Genomic DNA, 27,995 nt, shown 5'->3' with positions numbered 1-27,995 from the left:
ATTTTTTTAGGATAGCAAACCTTACCACCAGATTTTAGCTCATCTTCAGTCATAGTCCTTTTCCTTTATCCTAGATGGGATTTAAACCTATTTCTTGCCAACCAAGATATTGTCTATGCCAACTGAGCTATAGAGGCTCTTAGTTCCAAGTACTTGATTTTGAAAATATGCAAAGTATTTTTCTGTTCAGTCATATTAATGGATATAAATATTAACATGATGGAAAATTTTTTAATACTCATTTTGATAAACTTTTGTTTTTGGCGCACTTTTGTATGCATCGCTGAACACTTAAGGATAAGCTTATTGGACTTATTGACAGCTAGTTATTGCTGTCACATTCTGTGACATGGTGTATGTACTGTATCCCAGGTCCATGTTAATTAGATTTTTAATGAAAGCAGACCAAACTTTAGGATTAAACCTTGAATTTGTTACATTGTGTGGGGATCTGCAGCATATCGAATATTTTCTTGTAAAACAGTTATGATCAATGTATGGCATTTTTGTTTCTTGCCAAACTACTTGATAGTCTGTGTTGTATGGGATTCCAAATCTGATTTATGTTGTCTTCTTTTTTCGATGTCTTTTATGTTTTCCAACATGAGAAATTTCCTAGACCTTACCATCTGGCCTACATACATACTGTTTGTATGTAGTTCTGATAACAACTGATATGTGTAATTAATTGTTCTGGATACTCGCCACAGTAATACACCACAGCAAGTTCAGATATGAAAGACTTCATGGAATCAGCCTCAGCCCTTAGGAACATGCCAAACCTCAACAAATTTGGATGCATGAGACTGCCCCAAATTTGGAGCACAATCAGGACTTTAGGAAAACAGTAGCTTCCTCACTTCGTTTCTCATTTGCTGTTATGTGGTACTTATGTGCACATGTCTTTATCTTAAGTTCCCATGAAGATGGCAATGTGACGTTGCCGAAATATCGGAAGGTATATATTAAAGTTGATTTAATTTATATTTCTAGTGTACACTGTCAATTCCTTAAGTATATAGTTATCATAATTAATTGTTTCTAGTCTTTTTTGTATATAACTTTTGTTAGTACCCTTGATGATGTAAGTCTGACTTATGAAACTTGTAGCGTTTGTGTGTCTAAAAACATGAACTCAATGCCGAAAATTTTCTAAGTGGTTTGATATTTTTAAAATCTAAATATTATGTGTAGTGTTAGAATATAGATGTGATGATAAACAAAGCATTATTAGTAAAAGTAAACAAGAACTACAAATAATAGTAATCAATGAAATACAATTTTTTTTTCTGGTTGTTAGCATGTACAAAATTTGGATTTGGACTCGTCAAGTTTAAGATTTGAGTCCAAGTAAAAATCAAGACGAGTGTTCAAGTGTTGTTTGGTAAGACACTTATGAAAACTTTTATCTCTTAAAGGATTTCCATGTTTTCTGATGAACAAAGGACACATTATTGTTTCAACTCTGGTACTGAAGTATGACTATTCAGGGTCTGGAAGATGACAAATCTCATGTTATCTAGAGATTTGGGTGTTAATGGAAGTAAGATAAGTAGTAGTAGGGTTTTTTTTTTTTTTTTTTGTAAGAACTAAAACCAAATTCAATTTTATTAGCATTGAAATTTTAAGATTGTCAGTATCCTATTTAAGTATTCATGCTTAATGGGATGATCAGAATCTGTGATTGTAGAAATTGATATACTGACATTGCTAATACCACACGCAATCTTGGACATATTAATCTACACTTTTCATTTACTACTCTTAAAATTTTCTGGGATTGAAGACTTATTCTTCAAAGTTTTTCAGGTTCTTTGAATTATAGATAAGGAGTAGCTTCTTCATCTTGAAGTCTCACAATGCATTTCATTCCAACATGAACATTGTTCTTTTGGGCATCTTTTTTCAGAAGCAGTCATTTTCATTGAAAACAAGCAGTTGGGAAAGTACGAGGGTCCTCTGAAAAGTTCTTAGCCTAACAATGAAAAAACAAATTTATAATTTCAAAATTATTTTTATTTTTCAACATAATCTCCCTTAAGACTAATACATTTATTATAGTGATGCTCCAGCGCTATTATCCCGTTCCTGTAGTGGTTCTCAGTAAGCTTCAACAGCTGCAATCACCTCTGATTCAAAGAGAAATGCTGACCGGCAAGGAAGAGTTTTAGTTTTGGGAAGAGATAGAAGCCAGAGGGAGTCAAATCTGGGGAATAGGATGGATGTTCCAACAATTCATAGTGTAGATCCCTTAATTTTCCCATTGCCAAATCACCTTTATGAGCAGGTGCAATGTCCTGATGAAAGATGATTTTTTTTCTTCTGCAAACCAGGTCTTTTCTTACGAATTTTTTCATGTAGTCTGGTTAAAAGATCGGAATAATATTCCCCGGTTATTGTTTTACCCTTTTCAAGATAATTAATAAACAAAATGCCTTTAGCATCCCAAATGACCTTTCCTGCTGATGGAACTGACCTTGTCTTCTTTGGCACTGAACAACCGGCTTCTGTCTACTGTTTTGATTGCTGTTTGAATTCTGGTGTGTAATGGTGAATCCAAGTCTCATCCTTAGTAATAAATTGACACACAAACTTAGTTTTATTCTTGTTAAAACGCTCCAAGCACTGTTCAGAGATTTTCATGCGAGTGCGTTTTTGATCTGCTGTGAGAAAGCGCAGCTCCCATCTTGCACAAACCATTTTCACTTGCAATTCTTCATGCAAAATATATCCTACACATTCTTTTGAAACGCCTCTCAGCAATTTCACGCACTTTGTCTTGCCAGTCATCCAATACCATATCGTTCACTTGATCAATGATTTCTGGTGTTGTTACACTTTTTGGACATCCTTCATATGGATCATCTTCAAGGCTGGTACGGCCACGTTTAAACTCTGCAGCCCATTTCTTGTCGAAAACGAAGGAGAAGAGTGCCCATAAACGTTTATGAACTTCAAATGAATTTCTTTTGGCATTAAACTTCTTTTACAAAAAATTTTATAACAACACGATACTCAATTTTATCCATTTCAAGGGATACAGGCAACACTTTTGGTTCCAACAGCTGTATAAAAAAACTACTTGATAGAATGACTTGCAGTGAAAAAAATAAATGGAGAAATTTATGTACCAAAGAAAGAATGGTGAGCTGAAATTGCATTGTAAAATCGCAATGATCCTAACGTCTCCGCTCTACTAAGACGGTGTCGTTCACCGAAACCGTGTCCTTGTAAGATGTTAAACAATGTAAGAGATGTAATAAAATAAGATGTAAGAGAGAAACAGATTAAGCAACCAGTTTAGACATGCAGTTCAAGAGGATCTCCAGACTTGTTTTTAAAACTGACTGCTCTTCAAGTCTAAGTACACAGTTATATAATTAAGATAAAAAAAAAAAGACTTCGGAACATAACTCTACTTTTTCTATGTGATCTGAGTCTCTCATAACGTGCATTTCTATGGAACCTAACATCCTATATGTTCTTTTGAAATGCCTATAGTCTCGACAATTTCACGCACTTTGACTTGCCAGTCATCCAATACCATATCATACACTTGATCAATGAGTTCTGGTGTTGTTACACTTTTTGGATGTCCTTCACGTGGATCATCTTCAAGGCTGGTATGGCTGCGTTTAAACTCAGCAGCCAATTTCTTGTCAAAAACGAAGGAGAAGAGTGCCCTTTCAGACCTCCCTCATAGACATATTCTTCAAAATTTCCTATGAACTTTTTTAGTTGCAGTTTATCTGCTGATGCTGTTTTCTCACAACTCATGGTTGGTTTAATCCCAATTCTCTAATTAATATCTCTAAACCACCCATAACATTTTGAATTTGAATGTATCTTCATTTCCCTCCTCCAAAATGATAAAACATGGCTTGTACTTTCTCACAGATCATTTCTGCCAACAAATTTATCTTTTTAAACCTTTCTGCAAATCACTTCATTTTCTTTTTTAAGAGAGCTCTGTATAAGCTTTACATTCTCGTGGTTCTTACATAATCTTTTCCAGTTATGGCATTAAACCAGCATGTAATATCAGTTATGTGTCCCCACCCTTTTCATCTAGATCTTGTTCTTGGTTAATGGTATGAAATTTCACATTCAAATCCAGAAACATTTTCACTGTATTAGTTTTGCTTTTTGAAACAGATGGACTAGTATCACATTTTGTGGGTACATCGTAACTGGGTAAATGTATTATCAGTATGTTCCAGAATTCTCAAAACACACATCTGTGTGTATGTCCTCTGAGTGCAACCTTTTGAAGTGTTGTGTGATGTATGACTCCAAGAATATTTTATTCTTTTCTTGCAAATCATTTCTACCAAACCACCTTCTTTTTTGTGTCTGTCTGCAAACCACTTAAGCAGTTTCTTTTCCAGAAGAAGTAATGGTTCCTCCCATATCTTAATGGCTTTATGGAGACCTGGGCATACTTTACAAGTCTTACTGATGAGAATTATTTTCAGAGTCAAACCATGGCACGTCATATGGCATGTCACTTTCAGTTGACTGAAAGGAACATACATTACATGTGACCACAAGATGTTTGTTTTCACTTTATTGCTGCCTCAAAATATATTATGTTTCACGAAATACAATGAAGAACTAAAGATTTATTCTTTCGTTCTGACCAAGTTGAAACAAAATCTAACAGAAATGAATAACAAATATATAAATATGCAAAAATTGGACCATCGCTTAATAATGTGAAAAAATGTTAAATATTTGAAAAATATAATTATACATTTTTATTTAATATTTATCTTATAATATGATTAATCATTATTTATTTTGTGGTTTTTGATGCTTTGCTCTATTTCCAAATATATGCTTGTCTCTATTGGGCATTATCAAATTTCACTTGTGTGAAAAGGAAGAAAAAAAGTCACGTTCACGTGGATCTGACTTTTTTTTTTTATTTAATGCATTTCAAAAGAAAAAACCATGGCAGATGTGGATTTTGTTGTAAATAGTATTATCACTTTAAGCAGTACCCACTGTATACTGGTGTATCATTCAATTAAAATCTGTCCATGCTGATCAGATTGCCTCAGCTCACTTTCTTAAAAAATCTGGTGTGTTCTTACATAGAATGCATGCAATGCAAGTCAAAAAATTCTCTCTTGAAATGAGCTAACATAAATCAGGAATCCCAAAGCAATAGAAACCTCGAATAAAGTAGGAAAATTACTATCCTGCCTTTATTTTCATCAATTGATATCACTAAATCGCTGCCTTGAACTTTATGAAGCTTTTTTTTTTTTAACCCAGTCTAGAAATCCTGCTCTATAGCCTATACTAACTATTCAGCCAAGCAGGCTAGAGGCTCCTCTATTTCTCTTCTTCTCATTGATACATCTTGCATTACACACAAACCCCTCCTAAAATATTTCTCTACAACCTTAAATTCTTATCGCTCAGCTATTCTTCAGATTATCCAGTAATAGCTAATCTAAAGTATAGGATAATATGATCAAGTAGGTAATTTTCTTTTCTGTCACATAGATGACAGAAAAATAAATTGAAGATCTTAAATAAACTTGATGAAAATTCTATTAGAAATCAGTAATGAAAGTTTGTGTTAGTCTCTCAGTTTTTTGTACAATCCTTTCCCAAAAAATAATTTATTTCCTTTTTATTGAGTAAGGAAGTATTTTTATGTGCACCTTTCAAAAACAAGGTATCTTAATCTTGCCTTTTAAATAAAATTCACATTGAAGACATTGTGGGTATTTGTCTAAATAACAGGATTAATTAATATCACTAAATGATACATAGCTTTCTAGTTAAGATATGTGCTCTTTAAGAAAACTTTTATCTTTGATAAAATAGCAGGAAAAGTGAAAAATATTTAATTTACATTTTGTTGTTTAAGATTGTTAAATAATTTTATTTTTTGTGCTAATATGGATTAATATTTAGAGTTCTTATTTATAATTGTAAAAAGCAAATCACAAAATCACTTGGCAAACTTAATGAATGTTGTCTTGTTTTCAGTCTTCTCGACAAGGAAACAGTCAAGCAAAAGCAGAAGTATATTCTTTAGCTAGGTCATCTCCTCATCCCACGACAAGTGTGAGTGTACAACACACCAAGTCTGTAACTGCTAGTCCGGTTGTCAGTTCTCCTACAGTAAGTGGAACATCTTCACAACATAAACAAGAACCTAGTTTCAGTCTTTATGGTTATCAGCCCTTTCAGCATACAACTTATATTACTCAAGCACAGCTGAAAGCAAGAGAAGAAAATAAAAGTTCAAGGTAGGGAGTGTATTTCTGTTATTAAGATTCAGTGAATCTAAACCCCACTACTACAGTGGTTTGAAGTCAATTTCTATTATTTTATTTAATTTTATTTATTTATTCATATGGCCCCCCCCCCATTCCTCCACTGTTCCTTAGGGCTGGTTGAGCCCTCCTAGTTGAAGGATTAAATATGTATTTTATGACTGTAGACCCGTGCGTGTTCACGGGCCAGTTTGCCTGTTCTGAGGGACAAAAAAAACACCTCCATATGAGACCGGCTAACTCACCTTTAGTCGAAAGCGACCAGGTAAAGGTTCCTCATGGGATGGGAATCAAACTCAGGTCTTTCCAACCAAAGGGCTTTGTCTTTATATATTATAGAATCTGCATTAAAAGTTGATAATCTGAGTGTTTAGACAGCTAAATAATTATTACACCTGAATACATTTCTCCTGTCTGTTCTTTATCCTGTTTTCTTTGGAACTTAGTTGTATAGCTATGAATATTATGAGGTGGGTTAATAATTATTTAGCTGTTTGAGTTATGTTTTCTGAAAAGTAGATTACTCTGACACCATTAATCTTCCAGCTCAAAAGCTGGCTGTAGCCAGAACTCTAGAAATACACTTTCGGAGTTAATAGAAAATTAATAAAACTAGAAAAAAAAACTTTATCTTTTATCATAGTATTTGTGGTTTTCCCACAGTGTTGCTTTCCCCCCCCCTCTCCTCCTCCTCTCCCACAAGGATTTTTCTTCTGATTGTTTATTCTGTTTCATTTGTTCATTTCTAAAAGTTTTACTGTCATTTTTTAAAGCTTTTCTTTTTTCCAAGTTTGAAGATCATTTAACTCTTTGAATGCTGAGTCACCCATGTTTCAGCACAATGACCATGAGCTCACTGACAGTATTTTGTCACTCTCAAAAATGCTTATTTTAACTTAAAAAAAAAAAAAAACTAACAAAGACAGTTGTATTGTTGTTCTATAGTACAAACAATGAATTTTGCTTAGTGTGCTCTGAGAAATGTAGAGAATATCATTGTTGCTAAGTTCAGTGATTTTGCTAATTGATGTGCAACATTTACACAAATGTAAAATCAGTCAGTAAACATGCTGTTACATTCTTGAATTTTTTGCACAGCCAAGCCACTCAGCTTTTTGGGCCCATTTCTGTATCCATCTGCTTCTCTGGCCTGGTTGGCTGAGCAGTTAGCATATCTGCTCTCCAGCGAAGAAGCTGCAGGTTCAAATTCCATCAAAGGCATGAATGTTTGTGATTGTCCTACTAACTATTTACCATATGTACTGCTGTAACATGTGTCCTGGTGCAGTATGACCTTTGATGTCTTTGTGCCATTAAAAAAAAAAAATCAAATCATAACCAACTGCTGATCCACATCAACATTCACCATATACTTTCACATTCATAATATATCCACTTTTGATTTTGTATAAAAGAGATTTGTGTTTTAATTGTTTAGTCTTTGTATTGCTTTATGCTCGCATTTTTTTAAGTGGAATGCATTAAATGGGGTGTATATTTTAATGATCAAGAGGGTGAAAATGTGGAGTTAGTTGACACTACAGACAAAAAATCCATGCTGCTGGTTTTTTGAAGGACCGATAAGCGATGGGACAGGTATATAAATATTGAAAGAGATTATGTAGAGAAATAAATGTTTTTCTGAGGTTTGTATTTCACTGTTTTATTTTTCATAATCATTTAAATTAATTGACTTTCCTTTTTATTATGAGACATGGTTCAAGACACAGTTTCTTGTATGTACAGTATATATGCACTTATCTTAATCTCACTGTGAAGACTTGAAAGCTTGTCACACATAAGTACTGTTGCTATTAGATTTGAAGACCTCTAGGTTGTTATAGGAAGTGAATAAAAGGAGGTTGTTCCAAAGCACAGTGGCAGAGGGAATAACAGAGGAGTAAGAGAAATGTTTTGTGTGGAGGATGATGACTAGCTGCTACATGTGTCTTATTTAGAGGATATTCTCCTGAACAGTGATCATGGAAATATATGTGAAAAATGAACGCAGCAGATATTGAATGTCTCGATGAAAGGGATCTTCATTTGTGAGATATTGGTTATTGATCAGTCTAATTGCACTCTTCTGTACCAAATAAAATTTTTTGGAATCACTTTAAAGAGGACCTGTGGGAAGGCTTATGTGTTCATTTGATTAATTTTAACAGTATAGATGAGAACACAGACTGATAAGAAAATAACTATTTATTAACTTATTGCTGATATCACAAACAAGGTACACCCTTATGCCCTAATGTGGATAGTATTAACAATCCCACATATAATCTTGCTAGACATTTAGCCTAGCTACTAGCCACTCTCACAAACAATTCTCCCTCTTTTGTTAAAAATTCTACCACCTAAACAGTATTTTAAAAAAACCATACCTTTAAAAGGTTAGTCACATTAGTTGATTAGTGAAATGGAAGGATGCTGGAAACTTGTCAGCAACTGATTCAGTATTACCAAAAAGGAAGGCAGTGCTTTTCTTCAAAAAATGACTGCAGATGAAAAATGGGTATAAGTGATCCTGAAATGGACATTGAGTGTATGAAATATCACTACCCCTACTTCACTGAGGGCTAGAAAATTTAAAACTCAATCTTTGGCTGGAAAGTACATTGATGACTGTCTTTTGTGAGGGCAGAGGTGTCATTCACCAACATTTTATGTTGAAAATGACAACAGTAATTAAAAAAAATTGTGTGGAGACTGAAAAATTCTGGTACTTTTCTAAATTGAAGATAAATATCCAGGATATCTGTTTGAAAATAATGATACCCCTTGAAACAATTCAAAGCAGAGGTGAGAAAATGCTCCAAAAATATTTGAAGAGTTTTTCTCTGACAGCTTTGAAAATTTATTGTGCTGGAGAAAATGCACTGAAAGGGATGAAAGGAGTGAGGAAGATAATGTTGAGAAATAATGTATGAAAATAGACTTCAAACTACCTTTGTGTGTGTGAGAGAGAGAGTGACATAAGAAGCATTACTAATAAATGGTGTAATCATGTCACACTTGGAACAAAGATCATCTACATGTAAAGTGGGTCACAACCTTCTATGTCGCAGTGGAATTTCAACTCACCTATTTAGAAAGTATGATCATTATTTATTCAAGCTCTCCATAAAAGGTTAAGTGTAATTACATAGATTTGTGTTATCCCAGCAATACTTGCAAATCTTAAGGATAAATATTCATCCACAATCACATAATGTAAAACTTATAAAAATGAATGCTGATAACTCATTTTCAAAAGACTGACCATGTAATTGGTGGTCTTACTGCTTTCATTCATTTATACCAAACTCAGATGTGTTAGATATTAAGAATAACTATTTGAGTTTATCGTTCTAGAAAGGATTGATGCTGATGAGATTGAATGGTAATTTGATTCTAAAGATTTTTTATTTTTATAATTTAATAAATTAATATTAATCAATAAAGGTAATTATTACTTTTATTAGTAATAATTAATTTCCTAATTTTATAATAATTAGGAAATATTTTGGCGTTGGAGGAGAAAGAAGATGTAGTCGGAAATGTGGTTGGTCAACTGAAATAGATGTCATTCAATCAGAAATGCTCAAATGTGTAAACTAAGGTTTTACAGTGGCTATTCTGCATAGTTCAGAAAGTTTAATTCTATGTGATTAAAGTAGAGCTCTCATAGTGACATATATTAAAATAAAAAAAAGTGGAATAATGCTGAGTGGGAGATTTGCAGCATAATTATGCTCAGTGGTTCATATAATAATTTAATACTTGAGAAGAGATTAGGAAAAATTATGGAAGAGAACCTTAGAACTAACTGGAATTAGCTTATATAGGATTGTCAGATTGTCACTTTAAGAAATATAGTAGAGAATTAATTATGGAATATGAGTAATTAGTTTTATTCTCATGATTGCTTAATTGTTCAGTCACTGGAATATCAGAATGATCTCTAAGTTCTATAGTTATGGTAAAAGGAGGCATACAACAGGGTACCAATAGAAAAGTGGTTCACAATGCTACATGTGTTGGGGGGAGGGGATAGTAAACAGGACACTATATCAAGAAAGTACATTGTCTGTTAAGTTGTAAGTCAGCAGGTATAGTACGATATTTGAGGTAAAATTGGATGTAATACCAGAGTGTAAACTATCTGCACTGCATTCATCTATGTAGCTCACATTATAAAGGAAAGTGAATTAAACGTGATGTTAGAATTGTGGAGATTTAAATCCAGCTCTTTTATGCAGATGCTCTACTCGTAAACAAATCTATACAAGTCTTCAGTATGCTTAGCTAAATTGAATAATTCCAAATTTAATGGGAAAATCAATAAAAAGACAAACTATGAAAATGTGCAGTAACATGGAAATCATCAAATGCATCTCATAGGAGAACATAAAAAGCATTTCAGCTAATTAGATGTGAAAATAGATAATAGAATAAGCAAAGCTGGTATGCTGTGAATTAGTTGAATATCTTTATACTGAATAAGAGGGAAATTAGCTAACACTTAACTAGCCATGTATAAGATGATGTTTAACCACACTACCAGCCAGGATGTATATATATGTCCACATTTCTATGGATGCGAAGTGCATATTAAAATTGTAATACCATTGATATTACATTGAAATTTATGATGGATACGAAGCTTTTGAGGATGCGTATTTGATCTTTAATGGCCGGTAAGGTGGTTAAACCAATTTTATCTTGTAAGTTAAGTTTTTAAGGTTGGCTTAGAAATAAAACTTTATTTGAAGATCACAAATATTAGTTATGAGAAAAATTAGAGAAGTGAATGATGGAAACAGTCTTACAATCGTATTTATTAAAAATTGAAGATATAAGAAAGAACTTAGAATTGAAGAGCTTGAATTAGCATCATCTAAATCTATATACTTTGCAGATTTTATAACCATCTTTGTATGTATTCTGCAATTGAGCAGGTTCTTCTTTTAGTAGCAAAAACTTTCCTTCCACTTTCTTCTGTTCTGAGCCTTCTATTTAAAGGTCGTGTATCTGTCTCCATTCAGCATGTCACCTAGCATTGTTTTCCTCGCTCTTCCTCTACGTCTTTTTCCTTCTATTTTACCTTCAACGGCATCTCTGATTATTCCATTTCCTCTCAGGATATGTCCAATCCAATTTACCTTTTCTTCTTTTTATCTTTTTTAACAGATTCCTTTCTTCCTCTTTTTAAGACCTCTTCATTATTTATTTTATCTGTCCATTTTATTTTTTTCCATCCTTCTCCAAATCCACATCTCAAAGCTTTCCAAAATTTTAATTTCTTTTTTCTTCATTGTCCAGGTTTCAGCTGCATAGAGGGCAACATTCCACACATAACATTTTATTAGTATTTTCTTTAAATTTCTATCCATTTTACTTCTGAATAAATTCCATTTTCTATTAAAAGCATATCTTCCCATCGCTATTCTTGTTTTTATATCACTTGTACACCTCCCATATATATATATATATATATATATCTCCATGTAAACATATAAAAATGTAATATAAATTATATGAAAACTGTTATTTGAAAACATTCAAAAAAAATTAGAATAATTTTTAACGTAGTTCGAAATATTAGAATAATGTGAAAATAAATACAGAAAAATTACAGTCAAAGGGAAACAACGTGATAATTAGTACTTTGTTGCATTCCCCTTAGCTTTTATGACTTTTTTTTGTAAATGGTTGCGCATATTATTTACTAGAGGTTCACAGTCTATTTTATCACAACATGCCCATATGGTCTGCAGACTAGAAACAAGTTCATTTTTGTCACTTGGAGCAACTTCTTGAAGATGTTTCTTCATAATTCTCCACAAATTCTCAATGGGGTTTAAATTTGGTGAGTTTGCCAGCCAAGGAATTAAACTGATTTGCCTTTCTTTGAGTCATTGGTCTTGAAGGTGTGACAAGCTGAATCTTGCTGAAAAAGGAAATCACCATCACATAAATCTTCTGATGCCAGTAACATAAAGTGCTCAAAATTTTTTTTAGTACACTTTGGAACTGACTCTTTCATTCACAATATAAAGCCCACCTGGACCCTCTGCAGTCATGTTTTTTGAAACATTCCAAAAATTAGAATAATTTTTAACGTGGTTCAAAATATTAGAATAATGTGAAAATAAATGCACAAAAATTACAGTCAAAGGTTGAAAATTTCACTGAACGTTTCATGCATTCTTTATCAGATGCTTCTTGCTTAAGATTACAATCACATATCACTATTACCATGAAACACACAAAACATTTTCATTGCTAAAAAGCACCTTTTCCCAGCCCTCTTGACCCTACAACAGTCTTTGCTTGCACTGTTGCACTCTAGCTGCCTTTTGCTTGGAAGTCAAAAGTAGCTTTGTCTTAGGCACATGTGATTTAAAACTAATTTGTGAAGTTGTCTCAACATCATAGATTTAGACAATTCACACCTAGTTCCGTCTCTCTCCTGTGAAAATACCTTGCACTTTAGATGCAGTTTCTCTTCATGATATTCTTCACTCTCCTCTCATCTCTTAATACAGTTATTACTTTTTGACCACTATTGCAGCAATTATTTTGAAAACTCTGGTATTAGAATGCTGTCTCAATACTCTACTTGCACTTGGTTGAGAACATTTCATTTCCTTAGCTATAAACTGTTGAGTTTATGATTTATTGAGGAATATTCTAATATTTTGAACCACGTAAAAAATTATTCTAATTTGTAAATGTTTTTTTATAATTTGTTACATTTTTATGTTAATATTTATGAATTTAGGGACACAAAACGCACGTGTTGAAATTATTATTTTACTTATTATTAATAAAATAACAATTGACATTTTGACCCCTGTATTGAGGTCATCATCAGAAAAGTAAATGTGTATACGAAAACAAGCTGCATGCTCTTGCACTCTACAAAGGTAAATTGAATCTATGCTGTTAATTGATCTTTTACTTAGCCTGACCTCTAGTGGGTGAAAAAAACAAAACAATAAACTCTGCTAAAGTCCTCCCATGCTAAGCTTTTCTTCAGGACTTGGTACAGTTCGGGTTGCTATAATTGGTTGCAAATGGGTCCTCCACATTCTTGGAATGGTTAGATCATCATTTTTGTTCAGGTTAGGATTGTGTTTGAGCGTTTCACACGCTTCTTTAAATTTTCTCTCGAAGCAGGTTTAAGTGCGGTGTAGGGACTTGGTACCTTTCCAATCAATTATGTGGTATGCCTGGAGTGCATAGTCTGAAAGGCCGGTTTGATTAAATACATCATTTTTCCAAAATGGATGCATTTAATGTGTCATTTGTGTTCGTCCTTCCTAATTAGGATGGTTCACCCTGTTTTTCCCCTATGTATGGTAAGTTACATGTGCATTGTATTTTGTAAACCCCTGAGTGGGCTAGGTGTGAAAGAGGATCTTTGTAAGAACTGAGTAGGTGTCTTAATTTTGTCAGTGGTTTTGATGTTGTATTTGTGTAGTGAGTATCTGTCTATTTTTTCTGAAATGTCTCTAACATAAGGAATGGCAATGCCATTTTTGAAATCTTTTTTGTTTTTAGTTGTGTCTCTGTGGAGGATCTTATGAATAGTTTTTTACTGTATCCAATTTTTATAAATGTATTGTTGATGATCTCATATTCCTGGTTTAGAGCTTGCTCATTTGAACAAATAGTTTGAGCTCTGTGTTAAGGGTGCTTATGACATCTAGTTTTTGTGTTGGGCTGTGGTAAGAATTTTTGTGTATGTACTGGCTTGTGTGTAGGTTTGCAGTAGACTGAGAAGGAGAGACAGCCTGAGGTGTGTGTGTGTGTGTCTAGGAAAGGAAGAGAGTTTTTTTTTTCTATTTCAGTGGTGAATTGGATACGTTTGTGTTGTTTCTTCAGGTGGCTAAGGAATTGTTATTTTATTAATAATAAGTAAAATAATCATTTCAACACGTGTGTTTTGTGTCCCTAAATTCTAAATATGAATGCTGATCACCGTGTAACCTTAAAAAAAGAGTCATTACATTTTTGTGTTTACATGGTTATATAATTACAAAGTACGTAGATTTAGATTATGCTAATTCATATTTGAATTAGCATAATTATTATTTTCTGTGAAATAAATTAGAATTTCAAATCATTCAACACATATTATTCTTATTATGGGGATTTTTGATTCAGAGGTATATGGTCATCACCAGAATGGGATGGGAAAGGTTACCAAAACAATTGTGCAATGGTGGGGGGGGGGGGATTCTAGGTTAAAAGACAAGTATCCTGCTGGATTGATGAATTAATAATGCCTTAGAAGACATATACACAGAACTAAGATTTAATGTTATTGGAGACCTGACAAATTTTCATGATCTGATAAAATCAGATCATGAAAATTTTTTCAGTTTCCAGTTGTCTTACCAAAATATTTGTTTCTTAAGCACATCACTAAAGAATTATTTTAAAAGTACAAAAATAGTTCTTTCTTCCATTCCACTTCAAATGCTTTATACTTATGTAGCCCCTGCTTCTCCAAGAATATGCCAGAGCTGTTCAAGAGGAAACAAAGATGGAAATTTTGTTGAAAGTCAATATGATAAATCACATTGCAACTTTCAACAAAATTTCCATCTTCATTTTCTACCTATACCGAGGCTTGAAGTAGTCGGAATTCAAATTATCCCCCCCCCCCCCCCCAAATAATTTGCATTGCATCCAAATGTCCCTTGTTTATTCCAGCTCTTTTGCACTTGGGTGTTCTGTAACCATGCTTTTGAACAATCAGCATGCAAAAATTTTGAAACCCAAACAGAAGCCAAGAACTTGACTTGACAAACAAAAGGGAAAAAAAAACCCTTTCCTACTGATATGTTAATTACAAGATAACTGCTATAAGCAGTGTACATCTTTCACACCCTAACTTCATGCTCTTGACGTGTAGACAGATGTTCTCACTCCACTTGTATTATGCACTTCTGAGATTAAAACTTAAGGATCACAAGTTTATACCCCTCCAGAGAGATTATTCTATGATGGTTGACTCATGTCTACCATCGAGCAATTATAAATTCATCTGGAGCATTTCGAACTTCACCAATTGCTAGTCTTTACATCAAAGCAAGTGAACCACCTTTATCACTTTGGTGTCAGTAGCCTTTTATATGCAGCTAAAATAAAATCCCTACCAGATCATCCCACATGGCTACAGTTATTTTTTATCCATGGTGGGAGAATTTGTACAATTGTTATCAAACACATACTGCTCTATATGCCTTTTAACTTATGTTTGTACATTTGAAAGAGAACTTCTACCAAAAATATTTGATTTATACAGACTCACTGGTTCTTAATGCCATCATATACTCTCCTGTGTATTATCCACATTCCAATACTTTATGATGTTCTGCAATTATTTTTTAAAACAAAGTCCCTTAATTTTGATGTTCATGTTCCTTGATACCACATTGGTATTGATGAAAATGAACAGACGCAGCTCACTTTCTCCATTTACTGTATGTCAGTTCCTATACAGTTTATGAGAACCAAGTCAATTAATTAGGGGCAGTCATCCTGGCTGAAGCAGCAGCACTAACCAATAAATTACCTAAGTTTAAGTGTGAAAATGAACATCGGCAGCTTAGGCAATATAAAAAAAGAAGAGAAGTTGTGCTTCCTAGGTTCTGCATAGATCTACCTTACCTTAAACATGCTTATCTGTTTAGGACTTATGACCCACCTATGTGTGAAGAACGTAGCACTTGTCTTACCATTTGCCACGTTCTGATGGAGAGCTAACACTTCACTTGCGAGGGAAAAAACAAAACAAAACAGATTTTAATCAGACTGATCCATATATAAACACTCGAGTGGATCTTGTCAGACTCTAACAGAGAAAGGATTAATTTATACCAACACGTTTGATAACAAACATTATTTTATGTGGATTTTTGCATTCCTTAAAGACTAGTATATCTCCTTCCAAGTTATCTTTCATCCTTAAGCCATGCCACCACCCTTTTAGTTTCATGAAGCTGTATTACATCTTAATTTGTCATACTAGGAAATCATTCATATTCTTCATTTTTAATTCTCTTAATAGGTTAATTTAAAATATTCATATCATTATTCCTGGTATACAATGAAAACTGAAATTACATAAAAATATTTCAATTAAAAGTTATTTTGAATCTAGTTAATTGTCATTTTATATTTTTATTTTTAAGTGTACCACAAGTGATGCACACTCCTGGTAGAACAGCATCTCATAAATCAGAAAAAGATGGAAGCGTTCCTTTTGACCGACCCTCCACTCCTAGTAATAGTAGAAATTCTGTGTCCAATAGTCAAACTTCAGCATTGTCAGCTAAACAAATGAAGATAATACCACAAGGCCAGGAGCGAACCAGCCCTCTCTTTCAGCCAGTTGTTGGTAAGGGTGGGGCATTCAAGCCATATGAGTATGCACATAGTCCTGCCCCAGCACATCAGAACACTGCATCACCTACATTGACTGGAAGGATGAGTTGTTCACATTTTAATCATTCATCACATCAGGATCAGCCGCAGAATCTTGTGAAAGGAGATCCAAAAGCTGTTCTTGAACATTCTGTCTCTCAATCTCAGAGCCACTATAAATTTGATGTTTCTAGGCCACCTGTATCAACTCCACCCAACATTGCACCAAGAAGTTATACACCACCTTTCACAGGAACTAAAAATGCTTCTCCTGTAACTAGTGCCACTTACTCTTATAGCCTTATTCAGCAGGGCTTGGTGCCAAATCCCTTATATACTCCAGCACATACTGTGGCCAGTACAACTGCTTCAAGCTCAGCAAATATGCCATCTTCTTCTGAACTTACATCAAAACCTCCTTCCCAGTCTGCTAGCCCACCTGTTGTCCATCAGTATCCAAGAGCAGCATTAGGAGCTGGTATTACCAGTGGTACACCTATTTGTAGGCCTAATAATGTGCCTTATTCTGTGCATCAAAGTCGCAGTTCTCACAGCTATTCACCTGTTAGCCATTCTAGTGCTTCTGTGGTAAATCCCAGTAGGACTCCTACACCTCAGGAGGCACATTCTGGTACTCGACCTCACATTGCCACACCTGGATCAACTCACAGATCGCCATCTCCTGCTCATTCATATGGAACACCACTAGGAACTCTTTCACATTCAAGTACACCAACACCACCTTTACATACAAGAGTTCCACCATCATCATCTCCCAGAATATGTACTACTCCAAATCCACCACACATAAACAGAGTTCCTCATCACCCTGGTGCTAGCCCTATACCAGCTATATCTCCACCACAGCCTAGTTCAACTCCAGAGAACCAGTCGCAGCCATTGAATTTACAGAATAATAACTCTTTCGTGAAGCGAAAAACTTCCAAAGATATGAATGGCCGAAAACGACAAAAAACAAATGAAGACCATCTTTTACCACCACAGCTACAACCACAAGTTCATTCTGATAGTAATCCTCCCATTATGCAATTGGGAACACCTCCACAGCTTGTTTCCAATAGTCCTATGCCAGGAAATCCATCATACTCTGTATCTGCCCATGGCCAGCCTCGTCCTGTCACTCCAGTTGGGCATTCATCTCAAAACTTCAGCACTTCTGATATTACTAGTACAGTTATCCCTTCATCAGAGGCTAGTTCTCTGCAAGGCACTACTCATGGCTCAGGGTTCATGGATTCGTTCCGTTCATTTGTAACGTCAGCTCAACAGAATGAATACCAAACATATTATAATAAACATACTAAGGTAAGAAATAAACTAAATGTGGACTATTCATCAGTAACATCTGCAGAAATGGTTGAGATCTCTGCCAAATCTAATTGTGGTAGTTCAGCTTCATCAGTAGCAAGTTTACCTCAAGAAACAGCTGAAGAAACACACACACTGGCTAGTCCTGCCTCAAGTAGTAGTAGCAGTACAACTCCAAGTAATACTGTTAACAGCAGCAGCAGTAATAGTACAAATCACACAAAACTAAAGAAAGCTTGGCTACAAAGGCATTCAGAAAATGAGGATAAGAAACAGCCATCAGACAATTCAAAATCAGATACATCAGTGAAATCCATGAGCACTGAGACTTGTATTGATAATGATGTGAAAAATATGACTTCTTCCAATAAATCATGTAATTCCCAGGTGGGAAATGTGAAGGAAAGCAAAAATGTAAATAGCAACACTTCTGAAGGAAGTGTGGTAAATGGGTCAAATAGTAAGCCCACATCATCAAATGCACCTGCTGAAGATGATTCAACCAGTTCAGCTTCAGAAACAGAACATGAACTTAAAAAATTTGAAACGGAAGACTAGAGTTTCAAGAAAGCAAACAAGTATACTAACTAATAGTGTAAATTCAAACACTAGTAGTAACACTGTGAGCAAACGGCAGAAACTAAACAGTGAAAATCCACATTCTCATGATAATACTGATGACACTTCAACTAGCAAAAAAGAAAAAGATACCAACAAAAGGAAAAGTGTTCAGCCTGAAAAGGATACAACTAATAACTCAAGGCGGCGAGGACGCAAAACAAAAGGGAGGAATACGTCTAATGTAACAGATGATTCCCAAAAAAAAAAGTCTCGTATGTATCGTTTTCATTCTTTCATTTTTCATTATAAGAAAAATGTAAGTTATATATGCAGTTTAATTAACATTGGATGAAAATCTGTATTTTTAAAATGAGCTAAGGCATAAAAAAAAAAAAGTTTTGAGGATAGGAATTCTTTGAAATTAAAGTTTGTATGAATTGCTTACTCCATCATTGCTTTGGATCCCATTCAGGTACAATAGGTATTTGCAAAAATTTGCCAACATTGGTTTCTTGTTTACCCAAATGAGTATCCATTAAATTTTTAATAGATGTCCTGATTAGCTATACCTTAATATACTATGCAGAATACAACCCTTTCAAGTCTTGCATGCTCGAGGCATTTTGTCACAAGATGAAGAATGCTCTGCATGCATTTTCCCTACCACTTTACAAAATTTTGTTCAGTACAAACTTTATTTTGCTCTAGCATGATTTTAAAATATAATTCTCATCATTTCATTAAACACACAGCATCAAGTGCCAAATTTTCTTGGCATTATTTAAAAAAAAAAAATATATACATACAGTAGACGCCTCTTATTGTGAACACTTTGGGACAATCACTTTTTGATAACATTAAGCAAAGGATATAAAAAAGTGCATCATTTATTTCAATAGATTGTTATGAACATTGTTTAATTTAATTTATTGTAATAAACAATTTTTAATAAGCAAAACATAAAATCTGTTTTAAAAACTTATCTAGTGTTGTCTATCATGTCTTTGAATTTAGTAGTTCATGAATAAATTGCTCATACTCATAATGCCTTTGGAATTTCTATGTTGCACACAGTGATGAAGTAATCATAGCTTCTTGCGTCTGGGCATTGGTTGAAAGAGCTTCTATAATTTGTTTTTCCATACTTGTATTAGATTCACTTTCTTCTACTGATTTAAAGTTTTCATTGGAAGTAGCTTGGCATATTTCCAACACTGTTATTGTAGCAACCACTTCAACATTGTTATCAATATCCAACCAATTTTCAAATTCTTCTTTAGACTTAATGTCTGGGATTTTGTTAAAAATTTCATTTGTGAGATATTCAAATTCTTCGGAAGAAAGCGTTTCAGAGTTTGTCTTAAAAATCCACCTTTTTTGTGGAAGCAGATTTCAATAGTCTTCTCTGAGACTTGCTTCCATGGCATTGCTACCAAATGCAAAGCATCAAGAAGGGAAATCTTTTTTGTAATTACACTTGCATCAGATTGGTCTTTTATATAATTAAGTTGAACTGTAATTCTTCCACAGACTTTCCTGCGATAAGCTTTAAAAGCTCATATGATGCCTTGGTCACCTGGTTGAATTAACGATGTAGTGTTCGAAGGCAAGAAGATTACCTTTAAAGATAAATTGTTTGTGTCTGCAGTGCAGTTTCTACTAACGAGACAGTTTTTTGCTTTAAGATCCCACTTAACTAACCAATTGTTGAAAATTTCATTAGTCACCAAAGCATTTGCACTACAATAGTAGTCAACAGGCAAACTTTTGACACCTTAAAACACCGAGGATTTTTACTTTTTCCAATCACTAGAAGCTCTCATTTCTCACCTTTCATATTAGCACACCAAACTGTCACTGGCATTTTTTGAAGATTTAAATCCTTTAGTACTTTCGTTTTTCAACAAATAAGTATGCTCAGGCATTGCACGAAAATAGTTCTGTTTCATCTGCATTGTAAATATCCTCGGGAAAATATTCATCAATAATTTTTAGCCACTCGGTGTTAATCCACGCATCAGCTGATTTAAAAAAAAAAAAAAAAACAGCACTTCTTTTCTTCCATGAATATGCTTCTACACAGTATTCTCTCGTGTTTTCCACCTGTTAAACCATCCATTAGTTGCTCTGAAATTTTCTTTGCCCATTGTTTTCAAATTCTGCTTTTGACACATCAAAGGCTCATTAATCGAAGCTTTCTTTTCACGAACATTACTAAAAACCAAATTTCTAATGCTGATTCAACTTCAGTATCTTTACCAGATCAGGCTCTCCTCCGATCCATGTTCTCATTATAAGAGCTGAAGTTTCAATGTTTGATCTGTTTTTCAAGATCTTACACAAGAGTGGTTGTAAAATTTTTAAATGTACAGCCGCACTCCTTCCGGCTCATTTTGGATAACTTATCATAGCACTTCAAAATTCTTTGTTTTTCTTGAAAAGATAAATCTTTGCGTTTTTTACTTGCATCTGCCATAATGCTAAGGGCTGTTTTACGAGCACTTTAAGTCAAATTCACTTGTCGAAAGAGAGCACGAAAATAAACTCGAAAAATCACAATTAGACTGTATTTACCCCCCCCCCCCCCCCCCCAGTGCATTTGCCTGGAAATTTTAAGTTTTATGGAAGATTATGATTAAAAAAAAAAGATTAAGATTATACACCTGCATTTGCCTGGAAGATGAGATTTATGGGAAGAATAAGATTAACAAAAAAAGTCAGGTTTCAACAAATGTTTTTTGTCAAATTTTCTCCTTATTAACCCATATTTCTTAGAATTTTGAGATTCAAAAGGCCAAACATTTGAGGATTTTGATAACAATAACTGGAACTTTGATTATAATAGACGGACTATTTTTAATTCATTTTAAATGGTGTGTTTGGGGACCAACTGATTTTGATACAATAGCCGATTGATAATATTATCCACAGTCACAATAAGGATTCTACTGTATATAAATTTTGGTTCTCTCTCCCATACATATTATAGAAAAAGTTATGAAGCAAACATTTGTAATGTTTTGGTGTTTCCTTTGTCTTGTTGGACAGATTTATTGTATATTATGTTAAGTTAATCTTGATATATCATTTAAAATATAATTCCATATGCAGATTTAACTCTGGTCTATTTGATATTCAAGGAAAATGTTAATTTTTTTGTTTTCTTGCTTCTATCAAAATACATTCTGGGGAGATAAGTACCCTAAAATAATAATAAAAGTGAAAAAAAATCCTTTTGTGAATATCTTATAAAAAGCAAGCTAGTTGTTAAAGTTGGCTGCAGGTTAGAATCAGTGTGAAAATGGGAAAATGTGACATATCAGCTAATAATAATACAGATATTTCTTGTAGAAAGGCTTATACGCTGGTTAAACATGATAACTAATAATTAAGGAATTGACAGCGTACACTAGAAATATAAATTAAATAAACTTTAATATATACTTTCCGATATTTCGGCAAACGTCACGTTGCCGTCTTCTTGGGAACTTAATACAAAGATACGTGCACACAAGTACTACATAACAGCAAATGAGAACCGAAGCTAGGAAGCTAACATTTTCCTAAAGTCCTGATGGTGCCCCCTGGCAGGCTATATTGGTAGTTCTTGGCCTTTGGGCTGAAGTTCTTCTGATAAATGTTTCCCAAATTTGGGGCAGTCTCATGCAACCAAATTTGTTGAGGTTTGGCATGTTCCTAACGGCTGAGGCTGATTCCATGAATAGTCTTTCATATTTGAACTTGCTGCAGTGTATCACTGTGGCTTTCTTCCATCTTATTCTGTGGCGAGTATCCAGAGCGTGGTTTGCAAGCCCAGAGTGGCTGTACTGGTGAAATCGGATGTAATCCTTGTGTTCTGAGATTCTAATATTTGCTGTCCTGCCTGTTTGGCCAAAGTAGGACAATTTACAGCTGCAAGGGACCTGGTATACACCAGTTAGGTCTAGGGGAAGTGGTTGGTCTTTAATGGAGCGGATAAGGGATGCCAATTTTCTGTGTGGTCTGTAACAAGTGGTCAAGTCATGTTTTTTAAGATTTTGTTGATTTTTTCGAGGTGCCTCGGACGTAGGGAATGGTGATGGATTTAGAGTAATCTTTTTTGTGAGGGGGGGGGGGGGGTTGTGGATAACTGGTTTGAGTATTTTTTGGATTCTTTTTGGAGGGTAGCCATTGGCTGAGAAAGTGTCACGGATGTGATTTAGTTCAGTGGTTAGGGCTTGATCATTTGAACAGATTATTTTTGCCCTGTTGAATAGTGTCTTAATAACTCCATATTGTTGTGAGGGGGGGTGATGGGATTGTTGGTGAATGTATCTGCTTGTATGGGTGGGTTTTCTATAAACTGAGAAAACCAAGGTTCCATCAGGTTGGCGGGTGACTAGTGTGTCTAGGAAGGGGAGGTTATTGTTTTCCTCTTTTTCCAGGGTGAACTTGATTCTAGGGTGGTGGTTGTTTAATGTGTTAGGAAGGAGAGGAGTGAATCCGGGCCATATGACCAAATAGCGAACACATCATCAACATAACGAAGCCATATGGTAGGTTTTTGTGGGGCTGAGTTTAAGGCTTTCTCTTCAAAAGTCTCCATAAAGAAGTTGGCCAAGGGTGGGGAAAGTGGTGAACCCATGGCTGTCCCCTCTATCTGTTTATAGAATTTTTCCTGCCAAACGAAATAGCCTGAGTTCATTGTAAACTGAAATAGGGCTGAGATATCGGGAGGAAATTTAGCTTGGATTAGCTCTATGGTTTCTTTGAGGGGGACATTCGTGAATAAGGAGGAGAGACATCAAAACTGACCATTATGTCATTATGTTGGAGTGTAAGGTTTTCTATACTGGCTTTGAAGTGGGCTGAGTTTTTTATGTGTGATGGTGTGTTGCCAGTATAGTGTGAGAGCGTTTTGGGTAAATGCTTGGCTAGTTTGTAAGTGGGGAAATCAATGCCATCTACTATGGGACGTAATGGCACATTTTCTTTATGTATTTTTGGGAGCCCATATATGCGGGGGGGGGGGGGGGTCCTAGAGTTATATGGTTTCAGTCTACAGATATAATACAGGTAACTACAATTTAGCATAAAATTTTCACCAATGTTTTATAGGCATTTTCTGTATGAAATGAGCAGAATTTCATGTACATATAACAGGGAAAAAACATGACACTGGTTGATTAAAGCAACAGCATTCAGTTATTACTAGTTCAAATGGAGGTGAGGGAGTTATTAATAACAAGCAGATTAGAGGAGTTCTTTTTCCCAGGAGGATGATAAATATGAACTAGTAGATCTGTTGAGAGGAGGATGATTTAATAATGCTTCACAACTTTCTTTGTAAAAGCTTTGTCAAAAATCTGCTCTTGTACATGACTAAATTTATTTTTTTTTCTCTCTCCTAAACGACCTGTTTTGAATAAATAGCATGTTCCACAAAACAAGACTGCACAGATTGATTACAGTAGTTAGCGATGACTTGCTACAGTAATTGGCTTAAGACTCACTGGTTTGAACTTTTGATTTTAACTTTGTATGGCAAGTGTTCCAAATTAGTAAGATGCATTCATGATTATGTACTAGAAAGAGAGGTGGGGGCAAGTTTTGTTTTAAAATTTAGAGTAAGAATTTTGAAAATTACATTGTACCAAGGAAACCCGTAAGTTAAACAAAAAAAATCATTTAAGTACATTACTAACTCTTTGTTGATAGAACTTACATTGTCATTCTTGGAAATATTGACAAAGAACTTCATCAAATTCCTGACATGTATCCTCAAGGTGTGTATCTTCTAGTTTTTGGTCAAGTGTTTTATTTCTAACCCAGCTCTCAGATCCATAAGTTAAAATTGGTTAAGAATGCTGTCTTGTATACAGCTAATTCAGTGTTTAACTAATTTCTCTCTTATTCCATATAAATTTATTCAGTTGACTTCCTACCATACCAGCTTTGTTGATTCTGTTCTCAACTTCCATATTTAATTTACCATCTTCACTAAAAATTGTGCCTAAGTAGCTGAAATGTTTTACTTCTTCTATAGGTCCTCCATCCATGATGCAGTTGATATTCATTATGTTTGTCTTGTTATTACTGATCTTGCAGATTTTACTGGATTTATTTAAAAGTATAACATCATCTGTATAAAGTAAAAAGCTGAGATTAACATTTCCAATTTTGATATCAGGTTTAATACCACCTTCTTTCATAATGTGATCCATATAGATAATGAATAACAGAGGGAATAATGTACATCCTTGTCTGACACCAGATTTAACATTAAACCATCTTCCTGTACTTGCTTCAATTTTAACTGCTGACTTACAACTCAAATAAAGACTAAGTATTGCTTGATATAATGCCCCATTGACACCATACAACTGTAGCACTTTGAACAGCTTCTCTCTTGGTACCCTGTCATATGCCTTTTCCAGATCAACAAAACTTAAGTATAGATCTTTGTTATATTCCCATGCTTTCTCAACTATTTCTTGTAAAATGAAGATCTGATTTTGACAGCCTCTATTTGGCCTGAATTCAGCTTGTTCTTCAAGCTTTACTTCTCAATCATTTCTCAAGTATACTTTTGCATAAATCTTACCAGGAACACTCAGTAGGGAAATATCTCTCTAATTCTCACATTGTTTTATCTCCCTTTTTTATATATGTGTACTAAGAGAGCTCTACTCCAATCATCTGGAATTCATCCCTCTGTCCTGGCCTTCTGAACTATGCAGTGCAGCCAGTGTACGACTTTTAACCTCCATGCTCAATTGCATGCCTGGTCATTGTTTAATACTGTGCTGTCACTGATAGCTTTATTTAGCAATTTTTCGAAGTGATTACTCCATACTTGAAGGATATCTTTTTTCTCCAGTTTTTGTCACCTCTAATTGCTTTTACAGCACTCTTTCCTCCATTTCTGAGCTGCTTCAACAACGTTCAGAACCTTCTTGATATTTATTTTCTATGTTCTTACCGAAATCTTCCCATGACTTTTGTTTAGCTAGTTTTAAACAATGTTTAGCTTTCTTACATTTGTCTCTGTATTCTCTAAGAGCACAAGCTGACTTGTTTGCCAGGAACTTTTGATATGCTTCTTTTCTTTCACTGCCTCTTTAATTTCTTGTGTCCGCCATGGACCTTTTTTAGTCTTGCAACCTCACCACATGCCTCTCTGGCTGAATCAGTATTTTCTTCAGGGTTTGGTTCCTGTTCTCAAACTTTCATTTTTCCTTGAATAATTGTGTATTTTAGTCTACAGTTCACATCTGAGAGCTGCTCAACTTTTATTTACTTTAAAACTTTCTTACATGTTCTTTTTTTCAATATGAAATTCAATTTTATCATGCTCAAGACTAAATGGTGATTACTTCCAATTTCAAATCCTGTGTACACTCCAGTGTTCTGCATCAGAGAGAACATCACTATCAACAATAACATAGTCAATGAGACTTTTCTTATTCCTTGCCTCTTCTCTCCATGTGAATTTGTGCACATTTTCATGTTGGAACACTGTGTTAGTAATAACCAGTCCATGTCCTGAGCTGAAATCCAACAGGTAATTCACCATTATTATTCTTTGCCCTTTATCTTCAAATCCCCCCCCCCCCCTATTTTTTTTTTTTTTTTTTTTTTTTTTTTTTTTTTTTTTTTTTTTTTGTCTGATGACAATCATTTCTTGCTATTTAGATCCCCATCAAGGACCAACCTTTCCTTTTCATTGTGTCAATTGCTTTCTCTAAAGCCTGAAAATATTCCTCCACTTCTACCTTCTCTTGGACCATAGGCATAGAAGAGGCTCCATAGCTCAGTCAGTATAGACGAAGCTCCTTGGTCGGAAAGACCTGAGTTCGATTCCCGCCAGTGACATGAGGAACCTTTATCTGGTCTCTTTCAACCATAGGTGAGTTAGTCAGTCTCGTAGTGGATGGTTGGGTTCACCTGGAAACTTGGGTTTTTCATCTCCCAGAACAGGCAAACCGGCCATGTGAACACACATAGACTACAGTCATGAATATGTCCCAGCCATATGCCAGCCCTGAGCCCAGATAAAATGGTGGGGGGATGAGTGAGCAATGGTGAACAACCCTGTAAAAATCTCACCAGGAATACCTTTGTGGGCAATGCCTACAAAGTCTCCTATGGACGGAAACAACTGAAAGGGAAAACCAGTCAGTAGGCACAAATGAGTGTCATTGTCCAGTTCCCCAATGTGATATCTGCCCCCTTGCCACAAAGAACCTTTTTTTTATCTATCCATGGTTCTCCATAGATATTTTTTATCAACTAGCATGTCTACTTGCTTTTCTAAAAATGGGGCATTAAATATTTTGGCATGAGTATTTTGCAACATAAGTGCACTGTGGGGAGTACTTTTTTGTTTGCAGTTATTATTATTATAACAAACCTTCATTAAGTCAACAGACTCTTTTAAGCAACTTCCAGGGAAGTAGTCTCTCATTCATGTTAAGGTTTAATGGAATAAAAACAGTTCAGTGAAATAATTAAACACAGGTTTAATGATTATGATATTTCACATGTCACAAAGACATTATCTGGGATACATTATAAGAATTGCATTCTTATGAATGCAATTCATAAGAATGCCTTCATTATAAGCATCGGCTTCGTGAGGCATACATACAAACAATGAAAAATAAGTGGTAGATATTTGACTGTAAGCCTAAAATCCTAACACTTGGGAAGTCAGAAAATGATTGTTTCCCAAATGTTGAAAGTTTTGCACAAACATATTTATAATAAATTTTTTTTTTTTTTTAATCTGCTGATTCCAAAAAAGTTTAATGTTTGTATATGCTGTGGTCAAGCATAGCAGTTTTTTTCAGTCTGACTGAGTTCCTCTTAGTTACAATTTGAATCATTTCTACAACTACAAGTGTGCTATCACATTTGTAATTTTGTGCTCTGAGGATGCTGGTTGGAAATCCAACAAATTCTCCTTTGATTTTTATATCATGAAGCACTGTTATGAAAAACTTTATTGGAATGATTGAGCTCATTACACTTAACAATTACTGATGTTCAGTTTCATTGTTAATACAGGATTAAATGTAGGTTGTTAAAATATTTACTAGTAAATCTTAATTCATCATTATCACATTTTGTTTTTAAACTAATGTAATTTTTTGTTTCTAAACTTGGATTTAGTTTTATTATCAATACTGTAACTTGATATGACTGATTCTCATTCTAGAATCCTTTACACAAATAGTAGTCATCACAGCTTGATAAATCATGATTATATTCTAAGGCTGCTTACATGAAGATGACAAAAAATAAGTTCTCAGACAGCTGTCAAATTTTCAATTTTGATAAGCAAACATTACTTTCATGCCCTTAACCTTTGATTGTTTGAAATCTAATAAATTTCACTTAATC

The 27,995-nt window shown here is 34.4% G+C and overlaps 1 protein-coding gene across 1 annotated transcript in view; it reads left to right on the top strand.

Annotated features, from left to right (window-relative positions):
- The window catches only part of LOC150106336 (uncharacterized), a 580,415-nt gene that overhangs the window by 467,067 nt on the left and 85,353 nt on the right, over positions 1-27,995 (top strand). The window contains 3 exon segments of the mRNA XM_090393088.1: positions 6,007-6,269; positions 16,490-18,517; positions 18,519-18,883. Of these exon segments, the coding sequence (XP_090249214.1) occupies positions 6,007-6,269; positions 16,490-18,517; positions 18,519-18,883 (2,656 nt within the window).

The sequence above is a fragment of the Typopeltis vanoorti genome, chromosome 5 (assembly GCF_054136105.1).
Source record: "Typopeltis vanoorti isolate ZY-2024b chromosome 5, IOZ_Tvanoo_1.0, whole genome shotgun sequence".
Taxonomy (NCBI): Eukaryota; Metazoa; Arthropoda; class Arachnida; order Uropygi; family Thelyphonidae; genus Typopeltis; species Typopeltis vanoorti.
This window is presented reverse-complemented; position numbering and strand designations above follow the sequence as displayed.